The 25668-nt window shown below is 38.6% G+C and overlaps 1 protein-coding gene across 2 annotated transcripts in view; it reads left to right on the forward strand.

The window, feature by feature from the left end:
* Nucleotides 1-25668, forward strand: part of CACNA1C (calcium voltage-gated channel subunit alpha1 C) — a 494372-nt gene that overhangs the window by 69822 nt on the left and 398882 nt on the right. For both annotated transcript variants that reach the window (XM_075727966.1, XM_075727965.1), the window contains exons 2-3: nt 9090-9413; nt 13131-13234. In XM_075727966.1, coding sequence (XP_075584081.1) covers nt 9090-9413; nt 13131-13234 — 428 coding nt within the window. The remainder of the gene's footprint in view (nt 1-9089; nt 9414-13130; nt 13235-25668) is intronic.

The following is a 25668-nucleotide window of genomic DNA, read 5'->3' on the forward strand; positions in this document are numbered from 1 at the left end:
ATGTCTCAAGAAACCAAAAAGGATTCTTTGTGGGTTTCTTTGTGTTTTCTTGTAGCTTGAAAGCCAGAAGAAAATGCAAATGCTTCAACGGAAATTGGCCTCTTAAGACAGACACACACACCCCTCCCAGCCTAATAAATTTATCTCCTAATAGAATTTGTAGTCCAGCTGGTTGTATTATAGACTTCTCTGGCTCTCCTGATATCTACATCAATTATCAAACTTTTCATATTGGACACTTGCCTTGGGGCCTAACATTTTGTAAGCTCCATGCTCTTTTCTCCACTTCCTCATCTCTAGAAAAGAGACCTTACCTACCCATCTAGCTCTCCTGAATCTGTAGTTACAGAAGAGAAAATCAGAAACTAGACGGCTTTTTGTGCCTGTTGAGGATTTTCAAACTTGTGGCTTTCTAGAGTCTTCTGAGGAAGATTTGACAAGATGCCTCCTTAGTGAAGGAGGCAGAACAGACTGGTGCTTTGCTTTGTTTTGTTTCAGAATGGAAAGATAAAACTAGAGAAGTAAAAGAAGTAACAGTCAAGTGATGAAATCTTAGATGATAACTTGTTATCACCTGCTAATTAGAAGGGAAGAGGGGAGGGTTCCTATCACTTGTGTTATTGTAGACCGAGCTGTAAAAAACCAAATTTGTCAGTAAATAAGAATATAATTTACTACAAGTATTGGATTATGTCCTTTATTAACCCCCCCTGCCCCCCAAAAAACCCAACCAAAACCCAAACAAAAAAACCCCAAAAGTCCCAAACAAAAAAACCCCCACCCCAAACACCTGAATTGTGTTCACTGAAAACCGTAGCATTTTCAAACAGAAAAGTAAGGTAAATGTTAGAAATTTGTCTCCCGGTGCCTAGATCTTTTACATGTCTAAGATAGTGAATATGGAGGAAAGGTCTTATCGGGAAGCAATGGGTTTCCAGCATACTCTGAAACAAGGTATTTTTGCATGAAGAGAACTATATATGTGGTGATTTTAAGGGAAGAGTTGTCCTGTGACTTATTCCAGTGTTGATAGGGAATTATTATTGCTTGTATTCTTGTTGTGTCTTTATTCACGAGCCAGGAATCCATTGTGCTGGATGTTCTACAATATAGAATACAAGTCTGTCCCTATCTCAGAAAATTCAAAATCTAAATAGTGTTGACACAGTTATGATAACTTTCCATGCATTGTCCATTGTTAATTTTCAAACATAAATGTTTAACTTGGAGGCATTCAGTACTTGAAGTGAGAGGAGTTTGTGCACTTGTGCTCTTCATCAAAATGGACTTGTTTTTTCACATTGCTAGTAGCTCATTGCATCTTCCTATGTTAGTGGCATGCAGAAAAAAAACCCCTTTGTATGGAGGGGAGAGATAAAGGAAAACAAAGATCTAGTTGTAAATGAAGTATGGTTCTTGAGTAAGATTTTTTTTGTTTAGATTCTAAAAAATGTTTAGTCTCGACTATGGCAAATGAACTGTCTTAAATCACGAATCTTTTATGTGTGTGTTCTGAAGCCCCAAAACAATTTACAGGAAAAATTCTTTAACTCTCTTATCTGGGCTAAGAACTACACAGTGAGTTTTAGTCTGACATGATGTTTAAAAGTGTATGTGTATATTACAAATTTTGTTATAGAAAAAGCCATAGTTCAGGTTGCAATCCAGCTTTCATTATAACTCCTATCTCTACTTACAAATTACCTCCAGAAAAATCTTCTTTTTGGAAAAAAACTAGTGTCACTTTAGGAGCTAGCTTGTCTTGTCAACTTTTTTTTTTTAAAAAAAAGGCAAATAAGGAAAAATATCCAAATCATGCTTTAAAGAAAGTGAGTTTTGTGTGTGTGCAGCCCTGCATTCACTAGGGGAAACTTCCAGGGCTGTCAACTGAAAATTTGATAAAGATTTCCGGAAAAGACTGTTTTCTCGTACAAATAAGTGGGTTTATTTCCCTTCAAGGTTTTAAACTTTCTGTATGGCTAGTTGTTATTGTCCTGAGATACTGAAAGACTGTTAGACTTTTAGAAAAATATATTTGCAGAGTGAGATTTTAAAACCAAAGAAGTAGAGTTCCAGGTCTGCTGGACTGAGGACCCTCACCTTCCCTGCCATGGAGTCATGAGCATGCATATAGAAGTCTTACAATGTGTTGATGTAGCTGTGATGATCTAAAGGTTTGAGCGAAGCAGGGTTTACTCGGAGGGGTCTCTTTTGATAGATTAACTGGTGGAAGAAATACATATGCTTTCTGTACAAAGGCCTTCTTTCAGATCAAACTTGCCTTAGACTAACGAAAGAAACTACTTCTCACTATAAATCTTGCCTCATGTATGTGATTCTGGAGAAATGTTTTTCCGGCCTGGTCTAAAAGACCTAGAGTGTGGGAGGTACTGCCACCAATCCAGGAAGTCAACAGGTGTGCTTCATTGTCGCTACAGTTAGAAACTGTTTTCCTAAGGTAAATCCTGAATTTTTCTTACTACAAAAGCTATTGCTTCTGCTTATTCACTGTGAGTATGGTGACTGATATTCCCTTTCTGTTCTTTGAAATAATATATACACATATATCTATACATATGTATTAAAAACATATATAGTATATGTGTATATATAAAATACATACAAATATATATATACACATACACACTTAAATACTGTTGTCATACCCTCCACCCCCTCACATCCTCAGGAGCAGCTGTCCAAGTTCTGGCATTCCCATTTCTGTCACTTTGCCTCATAGCTCATGTTTTCTAGGCCTTTGGTTGGTCGTCGTCTTGTCTTCTGGGCAGCCTGAACTGAGCCACATCTTTCCTGAAGTGTGGAACCTGAAACTGCCCACTGTATTTCAGCTGAAGCCCTGCCAATGCTGAGCTGAAGAGAAGTATTACTTGTAGTGTTGCATAGATTTTATCCCTGTTTATGTACTACATTGCGATGATTGCATTTTGTGGGAAGAAGGCAGTATGACAATATCAACTTCTGTTCTGCTGGGGATCCAGTATAACCCCCAAGGCTTTTCTGAAAATAATTTGGGCAGATGATTCATTTTGCTTAAATACTTTGCATTTGTCCCTGCTGAACTCCATTCTATTTTTAAGGCCTTTTTCTCCAATTCATGAAGCTCATCTTGAATTAAAATCCCGTCCTTCAGTGTATTTGCTTTACCTCCCAGCTTCATAGTTACCTGCTCATTTAATAACACCGTTCACCATTTCATCACCCAGATCATTAATGAAAACATTGAACAGAACTGGATCCAGGGCAGGCTCTTGTGTACCTCCATGTGACACATCATCCAATTTAGACTGTGTACCAATGATAACTGCTCTCTAGCATCCACTGTTTTCCTACTCATGTTATAGCAATTTTTTTCTTGCTCATATGTCCCTAGCATCCTTGTGAAATTGTCATACAAGACCTCATAAAATAAAGTCAGGAGACATGGCACCTACTGCTTCCATCTTGCCTGTGAATTCTGTTACCCAGTTCTGGAAGGAATTAGTTTTCTTTGGCACAATATATTCATGAGAGATCCATGTCTGCTGCTGTTTTTCTCCTTGTGCTCCAAGTATTTACTGACAGTTGTTTATTTTACTTATTCCATTTTTTTTTTTTCTGGAGGCTGACATTAAACTGGATTTAAATTTCTCCCCTTCCCACTTTTTAAACTGGGGACTCCATTCACCCTTTCTCAGTCCTCTGAGATCTCTCCTGTCTTCCATGAGTTCAAACCAGCAGCTAACAGCTTTGAGATCATACTTCAGAAAGCTATTTAAATATTCTAGGGTGCGGTACCTAAGTAGCTGAAACCATGGAAATTATCTAAGTATTTTCTAACTTGTTGTTTCCATTTTACAGTTGGAAATGATACCTGTTGGTTTGGGCATTAATTGTGCTAGTTGCCTGCTCTTGATAGATTTTTCTTTAGTAAAAATTGATGTAAAAAGGTCATGTAACACTTTAGCCTTCTTACAATCATCTATCAAATGCCCTCCTTTTTCCATTGTTTAATGGATCAATGTTTTCCACATTCTTCCTCTTATTAACAGATGATCTCATACACTGACCTTTTTGTGTGTGTGTGTTATTCTTCATGTTTCTTGTTAGGCATCTCTTGCTTCATTCTTTTATAACTTTTTTTCCTATGTGCTTGAGTTGGCCTTACACATGCTCGAAGGGTAGGATGGCCCTGCAGAGGGATCTGGACAGGCTGGATTGATGGCCCGAGGCCAACTGTATGAGGTTTAACAAGGCCAAGTGCCGGGTCCTGCACTTGGGTCACAACAACCCCACGCAACGCTACAGGCTTGGGGAAGAGTGGCTGGAAAGCTGCCTGGCTGAAAAGGACCTGGGGGTGTTGGTAGACAGCTGGCTGAACATGAGCCAGCAGTGTGCCCAGGTGGCCAAGAAGGCCAACAGCATCCTGGCTTGTATCAGGAATAGTGTAGCCAGCAGGAGCAGGGAGGTGATTGTTCCCCTGTACTCGGCGTTGGTGAGGCCACACCTTGAATACTGTGTTGAGTTTTGGGCCCCTTAATACAAGAAAGACATTGAGGTGGTGGAGCGTGTTCAGAGAAGGGCAACAAAGCTGGTGAAGGGTCTAGAGCACAGGCCTTATGAGGAGCGGCTGCGGGAACTAGGGTTGTTTAGCCTGGAGAAGAGGAGGCTGAGGGGAGACCTTATGGCTCTCTACAACTACCTGAAAGGAGGTTGTAGTGAGGTGGGTGTTGGTCTCTTCTCCCAAGTAGTTAGCGATAGGACGAGAGGAAATGGCCTCAGGTTGCACCAGAGGAGGTTTAGGTTGGATATTAGGAAAAATTTCTTCATGGAAAGAGTAGTCAAGCATTGGAACAGGCTGCCCAGAGAGGTGGTGGTGTCACCATCCCTGGAAGTGTTCAAAAAACATGTAAACGTGGCACTCTGGGTCATGGTTTAGTAGGCATGGTTGTGTTGGGGTGATGGTTGGGCTGATGATCTTAGAGGTCCTTTCCAACCTTAATGATTCCTAGTTTTTACTTTCATTAAAAATAATCCAGCCACTAAGCCAGGAAACACAAAATTGCTACTCTACCCTTAATTGGTTTAGTGGTGGACTTGGTAATGTTAGGTTAATGGTTGGACTGGATGGTCTTAAAGGTCTTTTCCAACCTAAACGGTTCTATGATTCTGTGATCTTAGTAGTGTGACTAGTTTCCTATTTTCTGTTTGCTTTCTTTCAGTGTTCAGTTAAGACATTATGATTTGACCAGTGCTGTCTTTTACTATACCCATCTCTCCTCTGCTTTGGAGAAAAATACAATTGTGCAACACAGTTTCAAGTTGTGCATTTTTAAGATTCTGGTGTTTTTTAAAGTGATGGAAGAAAAGAACAGTGACCCTCCACATTGGCATAGCTCTATTTTCATTTAAATAATTAATCTAAGCACAAATTCCTCTGAAATAAATGTGTGGCTAACTAGATGAAGTCAAGAAACTCAAAAGTTGCAATTCCATCATGTTATTAAGTTGCCCACTTCTCATACACAATGGTCACTTAGTGGTGGGTTTTTTTTAATGATGCTTTTGAGGTAGTTAATAGGTGGCATGACAGATGCTATTAGAATGCAAATAACACTTATAAAGGTATTAATGGTCATCAGCGCACATTTTAACAGTGATTTTGGTGATGACTATTTTGGTGATTTAGTTGTAAGCTTACAATGTCAGGTATTTTGTGCAACGTGGTTCATTTCCTGTTGTATAGCAACCTTATCCGTTACATTTCTGACTTAACTCTGATTTTTGAGGCCTGTATTTCTGTTGTGTCTGCACTTGAAGTAGTTCTGCAACAGTCAAGTGAAGTATTTGAACTGCTACATTGCAAAATGAAAATAGCAAATCCAGTAACTGCAGCTCTCGGGTTACTGCAAAGTTTTGTGGTGGGGGAGAGATGAGTGCTATAGGTGAAATTTAGCACGGTGCCTCACAAGTTCAATATGCATTGTGTTCTGCTCATTTCCTAGGAATTAACACTAAGCGTTTAGATTATAGGGTAGAATTTCATTCTCCCTGAAAGTTTGGCTATGTTGTCTTTGAAAATATTTTGCTCAGTTCTTGAATGTACTTTCAGTGAAGCTGTGTGAGCTTCACTCTTTTAATTTTAGCTATTTCTAAACTGCCTGGAGATCAAGTCATTTGTCACTGCCATTAGTTATTTAGTACAGATAGAGTCTGTAGTCTCTGAGCTTCATAAAACAGACAGATCCTTATCAGTAATCAATATTTGTAGTATTTGTTAATATAAAGCTGTCATTATTGACTCATCTCTTGAAATTAATTTGAGACAAAGCGCTTTATTATGGGACTGGTGATTGTGGTAGAAGCAAAAGCAATGAAACCACCGGAGGTTGTATCCTTAACTTTGCTGGCACATCAAAGTCAAAATGCATAGGCTTGAATCCTCATGTGAAACCTAACTAATAAGCAATAATAATGGAGGAGCTTTACGCATTCCCAAATTACAGAAGAGTCTTCATTAAGATGCAGCAGCTGTTTATTTCCAGGACCACATGGTCTAGCCAGCATGATAAGAACACAGTGGCGATGGATCAGCAAGTTTGCTTTTACTGGAAAACACACACATCTTTCTTATCCACTCCAATGGGTCAGTATTAACGAAGAGCTGGAGTTGGAGAATAATTAGAGTAATTTTCCATTTATTTTTCCTTCCAGCATGCCTCAGGCTAGGGAGGTCAAATAGATGTTAGAGAAAAACTGCATCTGGAACTAGTCTGAAAATATATATCCCATGAGTAGTGCTGTGTACAATTTGCTTAGTCTAGAAAACTAAGTTTGTCTGCCAGTTGATTGCCTGCTTCATTGAGGAAATCTGCTTAGCCTGTGCGATTCTGAAAGCTCTTTTTCTTCAGTTTCAAAATCTGAGGGATGTGAATTAACTATTTCCCATTTCTTGTTTCTTTCAGCTTTCCCTTTCACATAGCAGAGTCATATTACTCACCAGCTTCCTTTGGCTGGTTTGCAACTAGGAGGTTTTTCAGTGAGCAGAGACAAGCTCTAGATTTTTGTGCTATGCAATGAAACTGTAACAGCCTCAAAATCTTATGGCAATGCCTGACATAAAATAACATCTGACTCTATCATGTCCTTCTTTGCGATTCAGTGAGATTAATTTAAAAAAATCTTGCATGCTTTCTAAGTAGAGGCATATCCTGTTGCACTCTGTGTGTCAATGTGATTGTATTTATTTTACCTGCTTTAATTCATTTGTAGTGCAGTCATTGCTGTGATATCCTGGCACTGCACATCCAGCTATGAAATATGCATCTTGGGTAATTATTTCTGTTCAAGAACAGTTTGCCAGTGCCCAGTTTTGAATGTCTTTCATCCAATATTTTAAGGAAAACAGAGCGTCACATGGTCTTCTGTTTGCTTTGTCCAGTAGTCTATAGGGAGCTCATCTGATCTATTTAGTAACACCATATTTCTATATTAATCTAAAGTAGAACACAGTCAATAGTAGACTTCAAGCTTGCTTTGAAATAAAAGGCGATCAAACTCCTTTACTGGGTTTCTACTATGTGCCTCTTGTACATATGCTTTTTCTGAAGCATAGTCTCTGCTGATCAGATGTAAGGGGAAACACAATCTCTTGTGTGCAGCATTTTGAAACTGAATTCTGGTTTCATAGCCTGTGAAGGAATAAGATCTGTAGACCATTTGGGCTTCCTTTTACCTTATAGGCCACAGGCAAACTTGCAAGTGCAAAAAAAAAAAAAAAAAAGTAGTCTCTGAAATCTTATATAGGACATATCTATATGAGACATTCTTCCTAATTAAAGTTTGCTGTTGTGACTGTGTAGATTTTATGTTGCACTTTTCTAACATGGTTTATGTTTTCTTCTTTGAAGTGTCTGTGGCAAAAGTCAGTTAATCTTTCACAAGTTTTCACGTATCTCAATTGAAACGTACTCCAATGAAGAAGGGAATCTGAAGTTTCAAAATTCACTCACTTTGAAGAGATTGAAGTTTTGAGTCGCTGAAAAAGCCTCGTTGAAGAGGCATAGGTGGCTTAACTGTCTTTACTGAAACAATGCAACAATTGTGCTAGTTTGAAAGGGTGACTTTCATTTTTTTTTTACTGCTAAGACATTGTAAATATCAGCCTCATGTCACCTGACATACATTCTGTTGTTATGATTGGGCAAAAGCATATGCTCCCTCAGTTTTGGCTAAAAGAGGTGCAGAACTGGGGACTGCTAGGTCTTAGCATTCTTGTTAATACATGCTTTTCAAGTAAGTGTTACTCCATTGATTTCAATAGTTTGTTTATCTTAAAATCAGCTTATTGGGATAAGGAATCGGTTCCAGTTTCTAAATATATGTTGGTTGGCCTAACTATTCACACAGCATCCTACAGAGCACAAAAGCTATGAACCCTGCCTTTGTGCTCCAGTTTCTGCTTCAGTGTACCTTTTGAGTCACTCTGTTCTTAGGCTTATACATATGTACGGTTTGCAGAGAGAATTAAGCTCATTGTTAAGATTTCTCTTTACCTTGAGGTAATCTTGAAAACATAAGGATTTTTATGATAAAACTTGAGAATCTCATTTGGGTGCTTTTCCATGTACTAAATAGCATAGTGCTGCATATCTGTGTGATGAAGAGATGAGAAGTAGCCTCACCTTTTGAGCTTTCAAACAATTGAACTTGCAAAATGTGTGGGTAAAAAAGGAAAATCAGGACAGTTTCTTTTCTGTGAAACGCTGGAGATTGTTCTGATTGGAGGCACTTCTAACAGCTCAGCGTCCATTGGGTCTTGTTGGGAGACTGTTGCAAGGGGAATGATTGCATAGTAGTATTACTTTAAAATGAAGAGTTTGAATTGGAGAAACAAGCTGGTAGAGTGGATACCCTACACTTATCCTTAACCTTAGCTCTTGATTTTGCTGATACTTAAGATTTTTAAAAACACTGTTTCTCTTTCATACTGCTTAAAAAATGTCTTCACAAATTTATGTTGTTTTTTTTGTTTGTTTTTGTGTTGGTTTGTTTTTTTGTTTGTTTTTGGTTTTTTTTTTCCCCTTTCACAGGTTCCAACTATGGGAGTCCCCGTCCAGCTCATGCCAACATGAATGCCAATGCAGCTGCAGGGCTTGCCCCAGAGCATATCCCTACTCCAGGGGCAGCTCTGTCCTGGCAAGCTGCGATTGATGCTGCCAGGCAAGCCAAACTGATGGGTAGTGCTGGCAATGCAACAATATCCACAGCTAGCTCCACGCAGAGAAAACGGCAGCAGTATGGGAAACAGAAAAAACAGGGTACCACCACAGCTACACGTCCTCCCCGGGCACTGCTGTGTTTAACACTGAAAAATCCCATCCGGAGGGCATGCATCAGCATCGTCGAATGGAAATATCCTTTTTGATGTTCTCATTTGGAAAAGAGCAAATTGTTTGTGTGCATCAGGCGCTATTCATAAGTGTGAAGAAATCAATACATGAAGTTGAAAGGCACCACTGGGAACGTAAAGTACACAAATAGTTTTTGATGTCTTAACTGAGATCGTTTATGCTGGGGGTAAAAAAAGTTTAGGACTGAAGCCTTAACTCTACCCTTGTGTAAGAAACCACTAGAAGTTTAAATAATAAGGGTTAGGGGTTGAATTCTGCTCTTTTAAAAACATGTGGCCCAGGCTGAAATCGATGGGGGAGATGCAAGATATCTGAGGACAGAATTGAACTGACTCTGTGGGATTGATAGCAGCTGCTGGCTTTCCCTTCTTTTTTTTTTTTTTTTTTTTTTTTTTTTTTTTTGTAGGCACTTAAAGAGGTGCCACCAGTTAAACAGCTCTGGTACTTTGAATCGTATGCTTTTTTGTTAAACACATGGCATCACACTTTCTACAGTATGGAGAAAAGAATGGGACAAAAGGAGGAGAAAAAACCCCAAACATATGTGATAAGACCCTGAAATGGGGCTAAGGTCTGTTAGTTATATTGGAATTCCACTTAAACTAATAAGGCTTACTAATGTATGATAAGAGATACTGGTTATCTGGAAGCAGGGAAAAAGACAGTCAGTTAAAATAATCCTGCAACATGCACAAATGCATTACAGGGCCAGATCTAGTAGTCTGAACAAGAGACAGTCTGTGTCACAATGATAGATGAAAACCACTGACAGAGAACTGCAGAGTGTAAGGGTCAGTGCTGCTTCCCTGGAAAGTCAGTGAGAGTTTGGCCATTGGCTTCATCATGTGGAATGAGCAAAGCCTTTTTAGTCACCCAAGTCTTATCAGCACAAGCTGGAATTTGAGAATTTGAAATAAAATATATATGAAATATATATGAAATAAAATATACCTCCCTTGCTTCCCCAAAGAGAAATGAAGACTAACCCTGAACAATAATTGTCAGTAAATCAAAAGCTAATGGGGTTCTTCAGTAAATACAAAAGAAAAAGCATGTTGTTAGGGGTAGATAAGCATGTCAAGGGAAGGCAATACAGAACTTGGCAGTAGTTAATATGATAAAAAATGAATGATGGCATTTAAGACAATGTGATAATATTGTTCCTTTGGGGGTCTGGTGGGATGTTAGAAAGATGAAAACGGAATACGAGTATATTGGGTCGTGCTGACATGGACATATTTTTCAGATGAAGAACTTGTTAAAAATGCTCCTGTCAATTCTTAGATGTCCTTAAACTACCTGCCTGCCTATTCCTTTCTTCTTCAGATGCTAATTTTTAATCGTCCCGATTAAAAGTTTGCTACTTTTTATCCCTTCTGGCATAGCTCCGATACTTTAAGCATAAGATGATGGATGATGACTAACAGGATGAAGCTGAATATTGGTTTACTTGCCAGCACCCCAGTAACCACATGTCTTTAGAGAAAGAGCACAGAGTGACATTTGATTAATGAATAAGATCAGCAATGAATGATGGGAATGATGTGTTGTAAAACAGGATACAGCACTGCTGAGATCAAGAGAGGACTAAACAATGCGATTAAAGCAATGCAAGGATGCTGATGCTTGCATTTATTTTTTGGTCTTGTTTGGTTTTAGTAGAGTTGGTGGAAGTACTTTTTTTTTCGCTTCAGAACCTCTCATTGGACATCTAGCGTTTATAAACATGAAACACTTCAATGACAAATAACAATATCAAAGGGTTGTGATAAGGTTTAATTTTATTCTGTACTCTGACTTTTCCTAATTGCAAAAAAACTACTGAGAAAAGCTTAGTTTAATTTGCTGAACCACTGAAGTCTAACCATAGTAGATATTAAACAAATATCAAATGGTACTTCTGTGGTGTTTCTTACCTAATCATTATAGTGTTAAGAGCCTGAAAGTGCAATTGCATATAAGAAAAGGTGAAATGAAGTAATTGCCTTATTTAGCAAAGATTTAGCTGTGTATTTAATTTTCTTCTATGTGTGCAGTGTATTTGTAGATTTTATACTATTTTATTTTTACAGTGCAAAAAGAGAATAGATATTAAAAAAATGCATAAACAGTGATAAGTTAATAGATGATAATCCTGTCAAAAACAAGAAGTCTAGGAAAAAAGCAATTAAGAAAAGGAAAGCCTATAGAAATTCAGGTCTTCATGCAGTAAACACTAAATATACAGCCTGAGGTATCTGAGAAATCCCACTGATTTCACATGTAATCTACCTACCCTGACCTGCTCTTCTTCCTCCATATTATCATGTATCTCCTATTATTCATAGGTTTAAGCACAGTAGTCCAGCGAGTTTGGAACCCTTTGGCTCTTCCACATGTGAAATGTAGAACATATCTGAGCACAGACAGTGGTCAGGATTTCTGTGTATCTTGCAGTTCAGGCTGCTGCACATCCCAATCTCCAGTTCTTTCCTGCTAAAACCTGCTGAGAACAGTAGTCTGCTGACCAAAGTCATACATGGTGTGTTGACATTTGCCAATGCTGCAAAGCCAGTCCCATGGTAGATAAATTCATGCTCAAATGCACTCTGTGGCACAGGTTATACTTGGCATTCTCCCTGTCCTATCCTGCCCTTCATTCCCCTCCAGAGTACTGGTGAATTATCCCAGAGCTAGCCTCCAGGATATTCCTGCAGGCAAGTAAATGTAGACAGACTGTAAATCTGGTCTCTAGTCTGAGTTTGGGGACACTTCACAGCAATTAAATTTAAGGAGTCCACTGAAGTAGATGAAGTACAGTGCCAGCAAACTGGTCAGAAGAAAAATGCCCTTTGATTCCAATGGACAGTCAGTGGGGCATCATGGTTGTGCAGGATTTGTTTTGTTGAACATCTCAAATGTTTGGGGTGGTTTTCCCCTAACAAAGTTGATGCCAGGATGAAATGCCCCTGAATTGGTGCTAGTTTCTCTGTCATAAGGAACTCTTAGCTTCCCAGTGTCCCTAATACACTGTGTAGGCATGTTTGTTTTCCCTATGATGCCAAATGAAATGCAAATAAAAGAAAAGGAAATACTCCCTCAAATAATTTTTAAGCAAAACAAGTATACATGGCAATGTGCAGCATAAGCACCTTTTGGACAAAGTCTTTTTTTTTTTTTTTTTTTTTTTTTTGCCTTAACAAACTTTATCACCATTTAAACGTCTTCTAACTGAATGTATGCATGTGCTTCTTGGGCCCTTGCATTTAACTTTGAGATACGAGGGAGAGATCGAGAAAGGGGGAAAAAATGACAACAACAAAAAAAAACCCCAAAACTTTTGTTAAAATTATTTCAGGGTTTGTAAATGCAGATGGAAAAGACTGAAAGAAACTAATTGTACAAGGAAAGATGACAGTCCTTCTAGAACAGGCTTCTGTTATTAAAAATAGTATAGCCACACTTGAAGGAAAATAGGGAAAATGCAATCTAAATAAATAAAAGAAGAAAAAACTTTTAAGAAATCTGTGTTTACTCTGGCACGCGACTGGCCTACACTGCTTTTGACATATTAGGAAGATTCTTGGCCAGGAGCTCCTAAAAGCACTTAAAAAGGCATATGTTTCTTTTCAGAATATAAGGGGCTTGGAATGTTTTCTTTAAACAGAATTCTTATAAATCTTTTTTTTTTATTTGTGTGTGCACATTTTGGAACAATTTCCTTAACTCCATTCCTCAGACCATTTGAAATAATTATTTTACTGACTATTTTTGCCAATTGTGTGGCCTTAGCTATCTATATCCCCTTTCCAGAAGATGATTCCAATGCCACCAATTCCAATCTGGTAAGTCCTTGATGGTATTTAGTCTTACTATTTTGAAAGTCCTTTTTGAAAGTGACCAGAGAGACTGTTGAAGCTAGGGAACATAAATATAGCCACCACATGTGAGAATATAATAAAGTAAAAATTGGGTTTGAGTACTGTCTCCTCTATCCATGTTGGCACCTGTTTCAGTTGAGCTGGCTTTAGAAAAGAATGTTCCAAAAATTGCGCAGGTGCTATATGTGTTGTTTTGGTTAAATTTGTGCATGCTTCAGAAGTGCTTGGCAAATTTTAAACTGTGGGTATTTGCAGAAGAAATCTTTTAATCATGGATTATATGGTGGTTTTTGTCTTAAAGTACCATTGTGAAATTGATACTGTCCTCCTCTCAGGTAATACATGAGAGCACAGCTTGATGACTAATTTCTAGGAAGTACATTAATGCTTGCATTTCAGAGACACGTGTTTGAACCGTGTTTGTGAGTTTGGGTTTTTTGTGGGTGTGGGCTTTTTTTTTTTTTTTCCTTCCCTCTTATTGGGGGAATATGGCTTTTCCTGTGTCACCACTGATGCTAATGTCAGTACTTTGGGATAGAGATCTCCATATAAAAAGGAGAGTGTGTTTACTTTTGGCTTAGCATGAAATGATAGCAAAGAATTCTGTTCAGTAAGGGCACAACACAAAACAGCTCTGGAACGCAATTCACTGAATTAGCAGAAAACATTTTTCTTTCTCTCAAATATGTGAACAAATCTCCTACTTGTCTGGTTGGATCAGGATGAAAACTTGCTCCCAGAGTTTGAGCTGGGATGCTATTTCCTGATTAAAATTTACTGAGACATATGAAATTTTAGAGCAAGAGAGGAGGAAAACAAAAGCCATACTTCCAAAGTAGGGATAATTGGGATGGCTGACAGACTTTGTAATTAAAATGGTGCATGCTCTTCTTGGAAGTCAGTCATTTGATTAAATATGTCTTGAAGTTGTATAAAACAAATTGTGAACTTCAGGACTTTGCTGGGACAATACTTCTGTGTTTAAAAGAAAAAAAAAACAAAAACAAAAACCCCACCCACCCAAAAATCCTGCCAAAACCAAAACACCAACAAAAACCTGAACAAAAAAAAAAATTGTAGTGTTGTGCTTTTCCACTGTAACTCCTTAAAGAAGTTTAAAAATAGGAGCAAGAGGAGATAAGTGATTTGTTAACTTTTAGCTATTCTCTATATTTACAGAATGCGTGAGTTGGTCTTGTTTATCTTTTGCTGCTATCTCTTCGTTAGCTTCACTTATGCTTTAACAATGATGAATTGTAGTGTGTATGTTTAAAACACTTCAGTATGGCAACTTTCAAAAATGAATATCATTTATTGAAAAAAGCAGATTCAATTGATCCTCTGGCTATAAAAGACAGTATGTTATTTATTGCACGTTCTGACTTGCAAGGTTGAAAGAGGAAAACAAAACAGAGCTGAAGGTTAGAGGACTCTTAACCTGTCTTGAGTTTAATTTGGTGTGGGTATTTGCCTTATTTCAGTGAGGAGACTGCTGGTTAATACTAGGTTGGGAGTATATTCATAAGTGAATACGGTATATTGAAACTGTTCTACTATCTGAAAACATATGCACCTTGTGAGCTGAGTTGCTATTCTGCATCTGTTTTCCAAGACGTCTTTTGCACCATTTGGTCCATCTAGCAAAACACTCATGTTAGTTATGAGTAGGATTTTAAAAAACCCAGCCAGACAAGAATTGTCATCTCAGGAAAGTTTAGAAATGTTATAGCCTTGAGGATGAGGAGGCACTGTTAATTTATCTGAGTAGCTGCTTCACAGAAGTAAGGGGAGAAGAAAGTTAAATGGGTGGTCTGCTTGACTATGCTTTGTTCTTTGGGTCTCAGTGGAACAAGTAATTAAAAATGGAAAATGGGATACTTGGTATCCCATGAGGGGCTTACACTAGTGGAATTAAGGCTCTATTCTATGCTATAGATCAAACCCTGGAGCTCCAACTGCTCAGTAGCCTGTGGTCCTGTGATCTCCTGTTAGTTCCTGTTTGTGGTTGTTGGGTTTTGTGTGTTTTGGGCTTTTGTTTGTTTGTTTTCTCAGGGTGATATATGTATATCTTGCCACATATATACTGCTATTGGGAAACAAACTTTTTGAGTATATGTCATATGCTGCATTCAGAAACTTCACAGAATACTGAAGAGTTCTATGTTGTGATCAGTTAGTAAAGTATAGGAAGAGGAAAGAGGAGGCAAACGGGTGAGATAAGGGTGAAAAAAATGTGTTAGTTGTGTTTTGGAATGGGATGAAAGAATAGATGAAACTTGGAGTTAAAGGAAAGCTATTCCAGATGGCAGGAACTGCAGGAGAGTGGGACCTTACTCTCAAAGAGGCAAACTGTACATGGAAGTGACTAGAAAGAAGCTGGGGTTAATAATATGTTTCTGTAAAAGCTCGTGTACTCACTTGATTTTTTTTTTAAAATTTTTTTTCTACCTATGACCATGTATTTTGCAATCAGATTTATTTTGTAGCCATGAAGTCTAGAGCTCCAAACACTATAATCTGAAACATGAAAGGAGTGTATGTCTGCAATCTGTGCACATAGGTTAATAGCACGCACAGATGTGTGTACTGTGCAGAAGTGTGAGTCTGACTGAATGCATACAGAATCTTCCTAGCTGCCCAGAAGAAATTCTCACTTGTGTAAGAACTCTTGATTCATTTCCATTCTGCAATTTAGGTTTTTTTTTAAGGGTAAATCTACCACAGAAACTCCCACTTCCTGGTTTCGTGAGCCATTCCTGATTTGCTGAGACATGAAGAAACTATCTACAGAAAACATATGACGGATAGTAACTGTTTTACAAGGTCTGAAAGTGACACAACAACAGTTTTCCAATAAGCTGCCGCTTTTCCCTTAGGGTCCAAGTATTCCTTCTCTAAGGGTTCATCATAACTTTTCAAACAGTGTTTTCTTTGGAAGCTGAGGTAAAAATTCAATCAGTTTTTTTTAACAAGCTAATGTTCTCACCCTGGTGAGAGAAGAAAAAGGAATTCTGAATTGTGTGAGTGGCTTCTTTCCTTCTCTCTGTAAAAGTAGAAAAATGATAGCTAAATAATGTTTTGATAAATAATTGCTCTGTATGAATTTCACGGATGTGATCAGCCATTAGTCAAATAGGGCATACTTATTGCTGTATACCTTCCACAGAAGTCTTGAAGAGACAAATGCCTCATTTGCCTGTACAAAAACAGTAACCTATAGTCATCGCTCCATTTTAATAAGCCTTGTTTTAGGTGCAAGACCTATTTGATAGGATGCCACAGTAATTAGTATGAATACTGGAACTAAATACAGAAGAGTCCAATAAATAATTCCTTCCTTTTTGTGTTAGTGAGGAATTGTGATTAGCTCTTATGTGTTACAAGTTTAGGCAAAATACCACACAAATGTTCTGACTGGTTCTCTGCAATCTGGCTCCCTATAATAACTTATCAAGTCTATGGATGGTAACTTGGACTGCGAAGCACTTTCATTTTTCAAATGCACATTTATACTAAACCCCAGATTTTGTATCTTTATGCTGACTGCAGTTTTTGTCACTGGCTTTAAGAAAAATGCCAGAACAATACAATGTAGTAATAACAAATTGAAATTGGCTTGAGCCGTTTTTATTTTTTACTTCTACAGTGTGTTCACTGGAAAACTAGTGAACTTGCACAAACGGAGGGGAGTTGTATTGGGTGCAAAAGTTTTTTGGTGTTAGTGAACTCTGAGAGTTTGCTTAAATTTACGAGTAAAGAAAGCTCATGCATGACTCTGCAAAGAACGTTTATGTATTCTCTTGATGCAGTCAGGAAAATTGGAGCTAGTTTGAGGGGAATTAAAGTTAGCCCGCACAAGAGGCTGTAACTGATATGGAGGCTTTCTGCTTGTTATCCCTGCAATTATGCATTAGAACAGAGATAATGTACATTTAGGAATAAAACTATAGACTGCCTAAGATAGGAAGCTGAGAGGAAAATGCTTCTGTCACTTTACTGGCAATTGCAAATGGCACAAGCCTGGTCAATGTCACAGCATGGCGATAACATAATAAGGTTAAGACCAAGGTTTACAACACGTTCTGTGGAAGGCGACTCAGTTGGTTGTTTATGCTTTGGATAAATAGTAAGAGAAGATTCCTTGTGTTGTTTTGATAGCTCTGCTTTCCCTCCCTTGTCCTTAATACAGGAAGAAAATCCTGTTGTACACTACTTAAATTTAAAAAAAGATCTCTTGTGTTTATATGTGAGCTTATAATGGGATATCACCTTCAGACTAATTGGTTAAACCTGAAATAGGACTGTGTGAAAGGAAAGACAGGATTTCTGCTTGCTTGTCAGTGCTTGTGCCAGCCGGTGTTTGTGGGAATGCCCGCCTATGGAAAGTGGGCTTGCCTTTCAGGAATCTATGGCTGATTTATTAACTGGTGATTATGGTAGTACCCAGTTGAGCAGGTGATTTGTGTACAAAAAAGAAGAAAGTATTTTTAATTTTTTGTATTTGCAGCAGACCGACACAATAGGTGTGGATGTGGCTATATATATCTCTCTCTCTAATGTTTCTAGATACTGGCGTAACAAACTTTAGCATTATTTATGTCAGAGAATTCTGGAGTCAGCATATTAAGCAATATCTCAATTTTTCTTGTGTAAAGTCAGAAAGTGTTAGAGAGCAAAGTGGGGGTGAGGGGGGTCAGGAAAAGAAGGGATGGCTTTTCTGGATAAGGATAAGGAAGAATACTGCACAAAAGCTTTTGGTTCTCTTGTGTCATTGCTATTGTCCTCCTGTGTGACAGTTCCCAACTAGTAAGTGAATACAGTAATAAGATATGCTAACATTAAGGGTGAGGTGCAGGGCCGGATAGAGTGGATACCAAGCTAATAAGCTCTGATAGGTTTATTAGCTTGGGCCTTGTGCCAGCACTGCTACAGCTGGGGGAAGTTATGGAATTTGAAAAGTGAGGAGTAAGTGACAGAAGCTGGAAGAGAGGCGCTGAGGAGGCTTCAAAGGGACTGGAGTCAGGATGAGGAGAAGAAGAAAGGAGGTTGTTCTAAAAAAATCCTTGAGGACTTCCTCCAGAAAGATTGCAACCACTGACCTGTGCGATGCTAAGAAAATTGATATGATGGAATTTAGGCTCAGCATTTCCAAAAGTCCTCAGAAGCCCTACCTCTGGCAGGGATAGGCTGATACTCAGCATCTCTAGCAGTAGTGAAGCACAGGATGGAAGAATAAGCATTGGTTTTGAGAGGAAGACATTCAAGCTTATCTGCTGGTTCTAGTGTTGGCCAACTGTGTGGCCTTGGGTAAATTGCTGTCTCAATTTTCCCATGTATAAAGTGGGTTGGTTACTGCTTTCACTGTGAAAGTAATTAGTCAGTGCCTTACATCATGCAGACCATTAGAAGGAATGCTGTAGAAGACTGTCAAGAAAAGAATAAAAACTGTAGCAATCAATTTCAAACCAGTGGTCACTAACTGAACAAGAAGGGTAAAAAGTAGGACAGAGGCCTCATTTCTTTGCAGTGGTGGGGGCAGAATTTAATTTCTGCAGAGAAGCACATAGGACTGCGTTGTCACAATTTGGTCATGTGTGTTGAATTAATTTGAGGGGGACTCTTGGCTTTTGTTGCTTAAATTTGCAGCCTTTTGTATCTTTCTTTCAACATAGTGGTGTAATTTCCTAGGCTTTGTGAAGATGAAATTGGTAAAGCAGTGATTAATACCTACATGTGTTGCTAGCGGGACCAAAACTTTTGGGTTCCCTGGGCAGGCCTCTGCCACTTGAGCTGTATGGGTAATTAGCAATGGTAAGAAGTGGTTCTCTGTGTGGACCAGGTATTGGGATAGGATTGGGAAAGTTTGGCAGAGGGATTCAGAGGTGTTTGTCCACAAGAGGAATGCCGGCCTCTGTTCCAGACTCTAGAAAGGAATATACTCAAAGGGCTCTTTTGTATCTTTGGAAAAAGGGCTTTTTCTGGCTCTTTCTTGCAATAATGCCTCCTTCTGAACCTCCCCCACCTCAGCTATTGTTGTCTGAGCTATAACTCTTCCTCTGTTCTGCCATTTCTGTTCTTTTTTTTTTTTTTTTTATTGGACTTAGAGTCCATGCTTCAGGTTTCTTATCTTTCTACCATTTCATTAGTAGTTCCTGTTCTGCACAGGGCTTGCTGTTGAGTCCAATGAAATCCCAGCCTTCTGCTTCTCTTTATAGCAGCGGTCCCAGTGTCCTCACCCAGTCTGTGCTGCTTGTTGTTTACCATCTCTTGATCTGCTCTGAGATTTCTCATGTCTGCACGTCCCCATTTGCTGTTGCTTTTTTAATTCATTACCTTTGCTTTGCTGAGTAATTTTTCTCTGTCCAGTCCAGCTTCCATCAGACCTGTCCCTTTTGCTTTCCCTTTTTTCTCCTAAATGCAGCCTTTCCTCCACAGTGGTTTCATATATTACTCACCTGTTTTCTCATTTGATCTCAGTGCTATCCTCACTCAGCTTCGGCTTCCTGACCACTTGTCTTGTTCATTCTAGTCTTAAATTCCTTTCTGCTCCTAAACCTGTCTCTGTAACCAAGCAATCCCAGTGCTCCTTCCAGCTGCTTCTTTCTTATTTTTCACCTCTATTCTCAACACATTGGTCTCCCAGTATGAGCCTGTCCCGGGTTTGGCCCTAGCCCTTTTGCTTTTGAAATCAGTAGTGTCCTTCCCAAAGATGTCTGGAAGCCAGTGGTAGAAATACTGAGAGCAGCCCCAATTCAAAGTTCAGTTGCTCTATTCCAGCTTGATTCAGACCAGTTGAGAACAGTTATTACATGGGTCCTTGAAAGCCTTTGTAGCCCTTGCTCAGCTCTGTGGATGTGATGCATACATTCTGGTCTGCAGAAGCTGCAAGATGCCCGATTAATGTTTGTAATGACAGTTTGGGTGTTAAGTCTTGGCGAGTCTCTGTGGAGCCTGTGCAGATGGAGGTTTTTAAAAGCCAGTCTGACTAAACTTAAGTGGGTAGGCAAGGCAAAAGATGCAGTCCTGACACAAAGGCCATTAATTTGGCAGTTCATATGGCCCTGTTGCAAAGAATATGGTCACTAAAGAAAATAATTGTTGAGGGGTTTTGGTTTTTTGGTTTGTGTTGGTTTTGTTTTTTTTTTTTTTTAACTGGGATAAATAAATGGATATTGTTAAACTATTTTGTCTGAAATAATGCACAAATATTCAGCCTGAGACAGAAACCAGCCTGGAAAACAGTAGTATTAACTGGTAAAATCACAATTAAAAGCAGTTGAAAACAGTATCTTAATAATGGAAAGTGTTGGGTAGCTTTAACAGCAGTAGTGCTAGAGATTCACAATTTAATATGGAAGATATTAATGGAGGTAACATGGTGCTTCACTGAATCAGTGAGATATTGAAAAGTGGCATAATAGGCTTTCAGAATTAGATAATGAATTATATATAATGCTGTAATGATATCGAGTACATTTACATTATGCAGTATATAATGTAGTAAAGAGGTTTAAGAGATACAGACCAAGGGGAAAAAGTAGGTTTCAGATAGGATCTGAAAGTGAAATATGTGCCTTTGAGGCAAAACTCAACTATTCAAGAAGGGCTGTACTGGTTTGGAGGAGCTGTAGAGGAAGGACCTTTGTACAAACAGCTACAAGATTGGTAGAAGAAATGGATACTCCACTTACAGTAGGACTGTAAGTGGAAGGTGTGGAAAAAAAAATTCTGTTACACAAACTAGTCCAAGTCCATGGAAGTAGTAACTTGCAGGTTATATGTTTCTGTGTGACTTTGGTATTTTAGCTATATATTTTGATTCTGATTGATTGCAAGTTTATTGGTTTAGTCCAAACATTAAGCCATTTATCCCATTTCTTTAGACAGCTCTGATTACCATTTTCCATTTCTTTATGCGTAAGCTTTCTAAATCTCTGACTTACCAAGTGTGTTAGATTCCCCTCCCCCTCCCCCCCCAGGTAATTATTCTTGTTTATCAAACCTCAAGTTCACTGTAGGATGCCTTCTAGTCTAATTCCTGCCCCTGCAAAAGTAACACAGTCTTTTAAAAGCAGTGGAAATTTCCAAAATGGCAGGTAGTTTTTGTATTGTCTTTTTGGTACAAGTGTCCTTATCCCTCTGTAAGTCTGTGGGATGTTAGACTTCTGTTCATGAGTTCATCAGAATTCTTCTAATGATGTTAGGAAATAAGCATCTCTATCTAGCAATTCAGTAGATGGTTTTACATATGATCTTTGATTCCTTTATGTATGGTTTGTATTATATACCACATTCTTGGGCTTTTAGTCAGGCAAGCTTCCCCTTGGCTTCACAGGAGTTTATTTGACTAAGTTGCCCAAATCCATCCACTAATTTACTGCATGCTATTGACAAGCATTTGTTGGAACATTGGGCTTTGACATCTACAAAATCATTGACTTTAAAGGCAATACTCCTTGTATGTGTGCAAACTAGAAAAAACCCCAACAACTTTTTGTAATTCCCTTTGAAATAAAAGAATGGATGCGCTGCTTGCCAAGGGGCAGAATTGCCAGAAGGGAAGAATATATTTTGTATGTTTGTCAAAGTTTTGACTGGCTCTTCCTCTCAGGGACAATTCCTACTTTTTCCCATGTTTTCTAACTCCTAAAACATGAGGGTCCATATGTCATAGGAGCTTTTCAGTCCTCCTGGCTGAACGACAGACAGCCTATACTTCAAAGCAAGCCAAGGCCATCCTTGAATTTCACTTTTGAGAAATGCTGGACAATTTATAAATGAGCTTGTCTACAACCTCATGGAACAATATCTCTTTTCTTGTACAATAACCATGAAGAGCCTATACTTATCAATCATATTTCTGTATTAAGAATACGATGTTGCAAGTTCACCAGTCAGGGGAAGGCTTCCAGTAAGCAGCAGGAAATACTCATTAACAGCTCTTCAGTATGTTGCATTTTTGACAGATGCTGGGAAGTTGGCACAGCAGGTTATCTCCTAAAGACATCCTTAGCAAGTTCTGTTGCACGTAAGCCCAGGCAAGGGAGCTGGACCATCTTGGGACTGCAGTGTTTTTCTAACCTGTTGCTATAACCTTAACAACCTGTGATGGGCTGTGAGACAATAATGAATGCATATTTTGCTCTGTTGAGACACTGTAACGATGTATACCTGTGAAGTTTTATATATGTATGATGTAAATTGATGTCTTGATGCTAATAGTGAGATTATCCATGCAGACCTTAGGTTCTAATGTAGAACACCTGGCCAAAGGAGCATACCTGCTCTTTGAAAACTGTTATCCGCCTGTGGTTGCTGGTAGTACAGTTTCTTTACAGTCTCTCTAACAGCGGTATCGACACTTTTAGCCCCATGCACTACATTTGGCAATGGCAGGAGCGAGATGCCCAACTCCCACAGTATAAGCTTTCCAGAAGCAGCATGTCTGTGGTTCCCCAGCTAGCTGTGTTGGCAAGTGTGCAACTGTGTTTCAGGCTGGCCTGATAAACTTGCACTGATGGAGAGTTTGGGGTTTTGGAACTCTTCCTTTTATGCTGGCTTGCTATTGTCTGTTGCTTGTAAAATTTATATTTAGGTAGTTTGTATTAGAAACTGAAGCAATCATCTTTTGCATATGATTATCTTCATCTGGTATGTTGAAATGTTTTTCTAGTTAGCAATAAATGTGCTTAATCTCTTACTATTATTCTTTGATCTGAAGCATGGTGAGTGCTTTTTATGTGGGCATTTTAAAATGTTTTAGTTCTATTACATACCCTCAAATATAAAACCTCACACAAAAGCGGAACTTGCATGTTATTTTATTATTATTATTTTTATCTATTGAAAACCACTTACAGCGCTGTTACCCTTGTGTGGCCTTATTGTTTGAGTCACTTTAAAACAAGAATCTCTGTTTAAATGAGATTGTGCAGCCAAACATGGTTACAAAAGATTTTTAAAGATCTAGTTGCATAATTGTTTCACAATCTAAACTTGTATTTAAAAACAAACAAACAGAAAGCTTCTGCTCATTATGGTCACCAAGATAATGTCTGAATCTGGACAAATGGCACATCAATGCCCTTCAGGAGTAGTTGGCTGAAATGAAAGACTGCAAGATGAAATGACATCAAAGAGGTTGAACAGCTCCTATTCACCTCCTTTAGCAGTTAATGCTAAATCATAACAATGACAAACTAAGATCTCAAACACACATAAGATTTGTACCACTGTAGTGACAGATATTGGGGCATTTAACTGTGTTAAGGATTGTTTTTCTATAGAACAAGGAAATTTGCTGCCTCTGCTCTTTAAAGCCATGGCTGTCTTTGCAACAAAGGGAAGGAAAAAGAGGATTTCCAGCTTCCCGCTTCTATTAAATGCCTCAGGTGCCTCCTGAGTCCAAGAAGCTAATAAGCATTTGCCTGTGCAAATACTGAAGAAACACGTGCAGCTATATTAATGGAGTGGTATATATTTTAATTTGGAGTTTTCTATAAAATCCAGTGCTGTATATCAAATTAGGGAGAACAGTAGGTAAAAGTTGGCATCTGCATGTAGATATCCAGGCTGAATGTGCAGCTGTGGTGTACACCTGATGTTGCATTGATTTCTACCAGCAAGAAACTGATAAATCTCCTTTAAACCAAACGACTTGTATCCTAATTTTTATAAGTCATTAACCATGATTTATTCTTCCCTTATTCAACCTGAACCAAGTTTTAGCTGTGAATCAAGTCACTGACTTTTTAATAGCTCTTACCTTATTTAACATTTTTAGTGTATCCTACTTCTTATTTGACAATTATATAATTTTTATCCATCTCAGGGGTGTGATGCTTTCATCCTGACATAAATAAGTTCTTGTTTATAGCAGTTAGAATTCCAGCGTTACCTTTTATTTACTCAAATGTTTAACACATTTTACAACACTTAAAAATTACATTCCAGTTTCAGCCTCTTATTTTTTTCATATTGGATATAAACATTAATGTCCAAATCTATTTTCTCTCCAATTTTCATTGTCCCTATGATAAAATCAGCACTGCTGCTACTTTGTTTTCCTTTTGAAGCATCAGGATGTTGCATGCAAGTATTTGACAATCCATAGGAGTAAAAGGAAGAACCAGATGAAGCAAAGTGGAATGTTTTAGCCTTTCAGAGGCCATGAAAGGGGAGAATGTGTTTGAGTCTTTCAGATGATCTTTCTGTACTGAAATCTTACGGAGTGAAAGAAAAAGAGGAGGAAAAAAAATATATGCTGAAATGTATTTATAACTGTCAGAAGGTCTAATTCTGCTAAGTTTTGAGCATGTACATAGCAGTCACCTCAGAGGATATGGCTGTATGAGGGACGTAGCGTTTTAAAGGTTTAAAGAGCAGGAGATAATCTAGGGAAAATGCCATGCGCTATTTGAGAGAAGTAAGTGCTGATGCAACTATGGAAATACTTCTCATAAATATCTCTTGAAATAAATTCAGTCCTGGTTGATAACTCCTTTTGGAAATGTTTACCTTTGCTTTCACATTTCAATATGGTATTGAAAAAGGATACCACAGAGATATTGATCCCCCTTTCAGAGGAAGAGAGATCACAGCTTGTATTCAAGCTGCTGCTCATGTGCTTCTCTGCTCTATTCTTCTCGGTTACTCAAGTCATTTTCCATGGTAGGCAGGTAACATTGGTGGGCTCTGGTATGAATCTAAAGGAGTGTGTTTAAACCAGTTAGTTCTTTGTGGTTCATTCCCCCTCTCCACCATCCAGACCTGAACTAACATGGTTACCAGCTTGTGTGCCTGCTGCTGCTCTTCAATAAAATACAAAGAAAGGTTTCATTGAATGATAACTTACTATAACTTACACATTTTTCCTTTTCTTAAAAGAATAATAATTGTCAAAGAGGGATTTTTGAATCGCTGGTTCTTCAGTATGTCTTAGCTTTTTTTAAAAGCCTCTGTTGAATTAATACATTGAAGCAGAACTTATGAAGAGCATGGTTCCACCTTTGCTAGGATCCACTTCCGAGATCTTCTTGGGGGCCAGGGTCATGGATGTTTCTGGGTGGTGCTCATAGCAACTCACACCACCAACAGGCTGTGTACCTGGCACAATTGTGCCTTGTCCCTGTCATTCCTCATCTTTAACAAAAGTACACACTCATACTGACACAGACGTTCAGGGTAACAGGCACCAGTCTGGAGTCTTCTCCCTTGTCTCTGCATGCAGACACAGCAGCAGCTGCGTGTGTAGGAGGAGTGCCTCTTCCTCTTCCTTGCACCTTCCCTTCTGTCTCACTGGGATGGGTAGCAGGTCCATTTGACAGCCTGTGCAGGAGAGGAGGCTGTTCTGCTTTTGAAATAGTGGTAGAGCAGGTAAGGTCTTTCACTGTTCTCCC

Source organism: Pelecanus crispus, chromosome 1, assembly GCF_030463565.1.
Source record: "Pelecanus crispus isolate bPelCri1 chromosome 1, bPelCri1.pri, whole genome shotgun sequence".
In the NCBI taxonomy this organism is placed as follows: Eukaryota; Metazoa; Chordata; class Aves; order Pelecaniformes; family Pelecanidae; genus Pelecanus; species Pelecanus crispus.